Genomic DNA, 6,572 nt, shown 5'->3' on the forward strand with positions numbered 1-6,572 from the left:
CATTGTATTCAGCATTCCTTAGATTATACTGCCCTCTGCAGATACGAGCATTGGTTCTTAGTCAAAATTCARAAGCATGCGTTGGAAATATGGTTAAGAGCTAGTGCAAGAAAAGGTTCTCAGGAGAAAAGTGCTGTCACTGCAGAGACTGAGCAGTAGGCACAGATATCATCAGTTTGGGCAGTAGAGACAGGAGACTATTTTATGCTATACTGTGACGGTAAGGAGAGGTAAGTATCTTAAATTAAATTCTGGCTTAATTCTTAAGTTTCCGATACGGATCTGGCTTAGTGTTTGTCTTTATTCCCAGTATCGCAAGAAGTAACGGGGTCGTGAGATTTGGAACGGGTTGAAAAAGCGCGTGATTGGGTTCTAATTCACAGGCACAGGCAGACCTCGCTCGCTCAGAGGCACCTCGGGGCTTGCAGGCCGAYGGCACGTACCTGGGCGAAGAGGAGGTGGGAAGGCCAGGGTCGAACCCGAGCACATTTGGCTCCGTTGGCCGTGCCACCTCCACTTCTGCCTTGGGCGGCGTGATTGTGGACGCCACCCGCTGATGGCCCTGGCTTCCGCCCTTCTTCTGCACTCGTTGAGACGAGAGTTAAGATGCTTAGCTGGAGCGCCGTCCGTTTTAAATCCGTGAAAGCTTGGGAAACACTTGAGAGGTTGGGCCCATCAAAACGGCAGTTCTTAATCAGTGTTTCGTATCTTTTTTGCATTTGTTCTGTGCAGATCCCGATGAATTTGAGAGGATATATGAGCCGCTAGATGTGAAGAGCAAAAAGATTCACATAGTGGACAGCGGGCTTACGTTTAACCTGCCGTACCCACTTATCTTGAGACCTCAGAGAGGAGTCGACCTTATCATCTCCTTTGACTTTTCAGCACGGCCAAGTGATTCCAGTCCTCCTTTCAAAGTAAGTAAGATCGGCCATTCCTTCCGTTGGTGTTGATGCATTTAAGATGTTTGAGTTTTATTATTCCAGGCAGATCAGCTGCAAATTTAATGGTTTCTAAAGGTTAGCCTGAGGGCTACCGGACCTACAGCTTCGGAGCAACTTGTTTCCATGTCAAGGCAGAGACTATTCCACCCCATCTCAGTTCCTGTTTACATGACTCACATGAGACAACTGACACAAAGAAGGCAAATACAATTTGGGTCTCAAAAAACCACTGTTTGAAGTAACGTCTCTCTTGTTTTTAATGGAAACCTTGCCTTCACGCTGAATTGCAGAATTTGATTTTATCACGGTATTAAACAATTGAATCATTTACTGTTACTTTATAAAATGCGTTAACAGAAARAAACAGTAAGACAGAAATACAGTAGAAAAATACTCCCTAAAACACACTGTGAGYGAGGCAGCACATTAGACTGCTGCTCTAATCCCATCCAATTCAATTCTATTTTTGATACAAAAAATGAAAAACCTTTCTCTGTTACTTGTAACATTATTTTTAAGATCTGCAGTGGATCGCATGCTGACATACATCACTTGCTGTGATCCCGTATCGTAATAAAGYGTAATAACGAAAAAGCATTTAAAATTCTCAGAAGTTTCTCATGTGCAGCTCAAAAGTGATTTAGGAGCTTAATTCCCAACACATATGTAAATAGTTTCTTCTCTGAAGTTAAGATTTAGGATTTTCAGTAACCAAAGGGCTTTTTGAAAGTCTACCCTGAACGTAAATGGGATTTCAATGCACGAAGGATTGATAAAYATTTCAGTGAAGAAATCATTACAAGTTTCAGTAATATATTTTGCTTAAGCGACTTTTTATTATAGCAGTTTTGTGAGCACCTGCTTGGGCTTTCTTATGAAATATCCTGGTGTACTTCAAATATTTTGTGTATTCCTTGCTGTTCTTATTTCCTGACAAAGATTCTTAGAATCACATAGATACCTGTAATAAGTTTATGCACTGGGGACTTAATTTAGCTGTCATTGAGGTCAATGGGAAGTCTGAGAATCAGTCTGCTTCAGTCTCCTTTAGAAACTGTCCACCAGAAAACATTTTTTTTTATATTCAGAAATCTGACAATTCTCCCAGCTCTGAGAAGGAGGCATTTCCACATCATACGGATGAATTACTACACGTGTTGTTATGCATTGATCATCAAGTGCATGTTTGGCACTGGACATGAATCCTGGTCCTATTAATTTTAAAACTAGCATTTAATAAGATTTCATTGCAAGCAATTAATGAAGATTTGAAAAAATCTAGCCATGTGCCTTAGATATTAATAGGTTGTCTGGAAGAAACGACAACAGCGGTGATGACAMGTAGATACAGGAAGTCTTCCCTCAGGAGAGTTGCCCAGCTGGGAAGGTGGGATGGCAGGTAGGAACCGCAGTGGATGAAAGCCTGCAGGTATCACCTGGCAGAGCCGCTCTTCTACAGCATACTGTATTTCTGAGGATTTACAGCCTCTTYTAGCCTCGATGAGGCAGAAGCAGACATTAGCATAAACAAAAATGAGACCGTTTGCATGTGGGTATGTATAGGAGCAGGACGTTTCTCGCTGTGACTCTAGTTTTATAGTCATGCAGTTTTGTACCTACGTGAGATGGTTGGCACATTGCTGATATTACAAGACTTCTCAGAATTAATTCCCGTGAGCATTAGCAGCAGGAAGGACTGTAACAGCTCAGACGTGAACCAGCAGGTCCGGTGCTCTAGCTCCTACAGCCATGTGATGTAAAYGCGTGGCCTTCTGTCATCTTGTAGCAATGTGTCCAGTATTGCTAAATGTATAACATTTTGGAAGTGAAACTGCCAAATACGTAGCGTTTTGGAAGCGATACTTAACTGTTCAATCACATCTCACCAGGGATGAAAGAAAGACAAGCTTCAGCAAAATAGAAAGGAGCAACTYCTGTTATCTCTGTGGTTATTTTGGGGGCTACCTGTAAAAGTAACATACCAAGAGAACTTGATTAGAAACAGCAAGGTGGTGTCCTCAAGGGTTTATATATATGTGTATATATATATATACACACTTAATTTTAAAAAGGTAGAGTCTGTTTGCCAGCTGGGCAATCCCATCGGTTCTGCTAACCTTAATTGGTTTTATTTCTCCAGCACATGGGGAAATTGGCCGGCTGAAGTCGACGGCTCTRCTCTTGTTTCATCATTTTACACCCGCTACCTTTTAATCGCTTGTGTATCCAAAACAGTTGCCCAGAGAAGGGTCCCGCTTCCTTCCAAAGCGACATTAAGCGCGCTGACCTTGCCCGCTCGCTCTCCCGCCCTCGTCGCACGCTTTGAGTCATTATTTACAAATCAGTTTGTTTACCGAGCTGTCACGAGCGCGGGGAGCGGGAGGAAGGCCGGTTTCCAGGCCTGCACCTCTGCGTAGCACGCTTGCCGCTGCCGCTCGGCACGCCGCTGCCGCTCCGCACGTAGCGACGGCGCATCGGTGTTTGTCAACTCTCCTTGGTTTCCATAGCGCTGCTCCTCCGTTTGCAAGTAAAATTGCGGGTAGCTTTTTTTTTTTTTCTTCTCTTTCTTTTTCTAGCTGTCAGCTCTGTAAATTCACCCCAAGATTTACGTGACAGACCAGCTCTTTCCTTCCTGTGAATCATCCCAGGTGGGGAAGATTGGGCAGGCTGAATGAGGTGCTCATTTCTACCTGCAAAGCTCCAAGCTATCAGAAATGCCTTCCGTGACAGTGAATGTTCAGGGGATGTTGCAGACTCCAAGGGGGGCTCCCATCCGCCAGGGCTTACCTAACTCCTGCTAGTCGCAAGGAAATAATGCGCGCCACGATGGGTCTGGGGTGGAAAACCTCCTATTTAAAGAAGAAAAAAATGCCGGGTGTTCTGCCGTCTTGTATACAAAGATTGACTCGGTCAGTCCTTTTGTGGTGAAGAAGCACGACTTAATAAAATTGCTCCTATATTGGTAACTTCCTTGCTCTGTGAGTGTCCAGGTAAAAATGCACTTTGCAGGGAATGTTTTTTCAATCATCTTAAACTTCCTGTCTTTCCAGGAAATTTTGCTTGCTGAAAAATGGGCCAAAATGAACAAGCTTCCGTTCCCCAAAATAGATCCAAACGTGTTTGATCGAGAGGGCCTGAAGGAGTGCTATGTTTTTAAACCAAAGGATACCTCTTCAGAGAAAGACTGCCCAACTATAATCCATTTTGTCCTGGCAAACATCAACTTCCGGAAGTACAAAGCTCCAGGTGAGCTAACAGTTTCCGATGATGAATCTACTTGTTCCTTTGAAATTTTGTACCAACATATGTCAGTGATTATATCCTGGAAGTGTGTTGTCTCTGACATAACTCTTAAGTCTGTCTRTAGTAGTCATGGATTTCAAAAGGTCCATTAGAAAATGAGATAGTCAGTCCTCAGTCTTAAAACTTAATTTTTCTTTTTCCAAATGATAAATACCTTTTGTGTTTGTTGTGCCTGCAGGTGTCCCAAGAGAAACACAGGAAGAGAAGGATTTTGCAGACTTTGATATTTTTGATGATCCTAATTCACCGTTTTCTACCTTCAACTTCCAGTATCCCAATGAGGCTTTCAAGAGGCTTCATGATCTAATGGAGTTCAACACCCTCAATAACATCGATGTATGTATGCCRGTGTAGAAGGGCCTTAAAGTGTTCAGATTGTTAAAGGCAAGAAGTAGGTGGTGTGAATAAAGCCTTAAATCTGCCACAGCAAAGGTCCRGAGATTTACTTTAGTGTTTTCCGTATTGATTTGTTTTGACATATTAAGTGCTTTCTGCATATAGAGCTGAGGTTCGATCAAAGACCATTACAGTCAGTGAAAAAAATCTGCTTTATTTTAATGAGAGGTGGAGTATTCTCTGAAAAGGTTCTTCAAGAGCTTGTGCAGAACTGTGGTGCTTATGGGTACCTGCACAAACTGTCGTATGGTCCACTTATTTCCTTCCAGCCTGAGAAGGGAAGGTTTTAGCTGCACAGATAATGCAGCAACTGGAGTTACCTGAAGTAAGACTGCAGAGAGTTGCATGGGTTGCAGTTAGAATCAGGGGAGACAATTTTGCCTTTTCTCTTGATTTCTGGTTTTGAAGTGTTGAAATATCAGTGCTATGGGAATTATTATCGCATATGATCTTCTGTCAATTATAAACGTCCAGGTAAACATGCTGCTGAAAAGGCCAGAGATGCTTTCTAGTGAATAAAAAAGCCTAAATATTTCTGGGTCTAAGACTAACTTAATATTGTGGTCATCTTCTGCCAAGTAGAAGAACTAGTAGAGTTCAGTTAAACCTTGCTGGGCTTTTTATGTTTGACCTTGTCCTTGTTAGGATCCATTCCAGTTCATTTTCTTTAAGTRTCCTGTAAGTATGAGTTTCCTCATGGTTTTGACTGCCGCTTCAGAATCGCTTTGGGACTGGGTTTAGATGGTGAACAGTCCTGCGTGGCTGCTCTGATGCCGGGGGTTTTCTGCCAGCGCTGAAATCAGTATTTTATACAGTCAAGAAAATGRTATTCAAAGCAGTGCTCAGCAGTTGCTTTGGTCGGTGAGGGAGCACTGGGGGGAGTCAGCAGCCACAGGTGTTGAGAGCTGCTGGGATATTCTCTGTCGAGTAAGAACTCCTAACAGCTTTGGTCCTTGGCCCGCATGACGCGCTCTCCAACTGTTTTCCAGGTGATCAAGCAAGCCATGATGGAAAGCATTGAATACAGGAAGGAGAATCCGTCTCGCTGCTCGGTGTCTCTAAGCAGCGTCGAAGCAAGGAGATTCTTTAATAAAAACAACCTTAACAACAACCATACATAGAGGATGCGCTGTAGGTCCCGCTCCTTGCAGGGGCTGGCTCTGTCTTCATAACTGGAGTTGCAAAGACATTGTGAAGAGTGTTGCTGCTCTTGAAAAGGGCTGTGCAAAACTCCTGAAAACCGTTTCTTGTGCATTTTCAAGTTTCAGTATGATTTGATACTACTACTTTTCAACCTAAAAATTGAAAACATTTCAATGCGCGGGCCATTCCCTTTTCAAAACTGTGGAATTAGGTTTCTTGGCTACAGAGTCATTGGGTTCATGGGTGGGGGTGGAGATTGTGTTTTTTGTTTGTTTTTACAAAACTGTAAATACTGGTTTCTGCCAGTGGAGCAATTTTCTTGTTTTTCATTGCTGTAAATTGGGTGTATCTTCAAACGCSTGATGAGATTTGAAACACAATACAATAAAACTTTGGTAATAGAGACCGTATAGATCTACACCTGGACTTGGGCCCAGATGCCACCCCATTCATATAAATGAGAAAATGTACTTTAATCTTGGCTGAAAATTTAGTAATCAATAACTATTGCTAGGCACTAGCTGCTCCCTGATATATGAAGTCACTTAGCTGCTTACCAGCTCTGTTGAGGTTGATTTCTTTTAGTGGAAGGGCTTTTGATCACTAATGACCATTGGCTATATTGGCCTCACCAAAACTCTGTAATCAAGCTGTGTTTCAAGTTTTGCTTTTCTTGCATTAATAGTAGAGCAGTGTCTCTTAAAACACACACGCGCGGTTTTGAGAACAAATGGGTGAAGAAATGGGGTTTATACATCTCTGATAATATTATGAGTAGGGTCCTCA

General features: G+C 42.6%; 1 protein-coding gene across 1 annotated transcript in view; it reads left to right on the plus strand.

Annotated features, from left to right (window-relative positions):
• PLA2G4A (phospholipase A2 group IVA) overlaps positions 1 to 6,191 on the plus strand; it is a 62,864-nt gene extending 56,673 nt beyond the window's left edge. Inside the window, exons 16-19 of the mRNA XM_085312440.1 lie at positions 733 to 917; positions 3,995 to 4,190; positions 4,426 to 4,583; positions 5,633 to 6,191. Of these exons, the coding sequence (XP_085168566.1) occupies positions 733 to 917; positions 3,995 to 4,190; positions 4,426 to 4,583; positions 5,633 to 5,764 (671 nt within the window). The 3' untranslated portion in view covers positions 5,765 to 6,191. The remainder of the gene's footprint in view (positions 1 to 732; positions 918 to 3,994; positions 4,191 to 4,425; positions 4,584 to 5,632) is intronic.
• The last annotated feature ends 381 nt before the right edge of the window (positions 6,192 to 6,572 follow it).

This window comes from Rhea americana, unplaced genomic scaffold, assembly GCF_003343005.1.
Source record: "Rhea americana isolate MKP2758 unplaced genomic scaffold, rheAme1 scaffold_364, whole genome shotgun sequence".
NCBI classification, from domain to species: Eukaryota; Metazoa; Chordata; class Aves; order Rheiformes; family Rheidae; genus Rhea; species Rhea americana.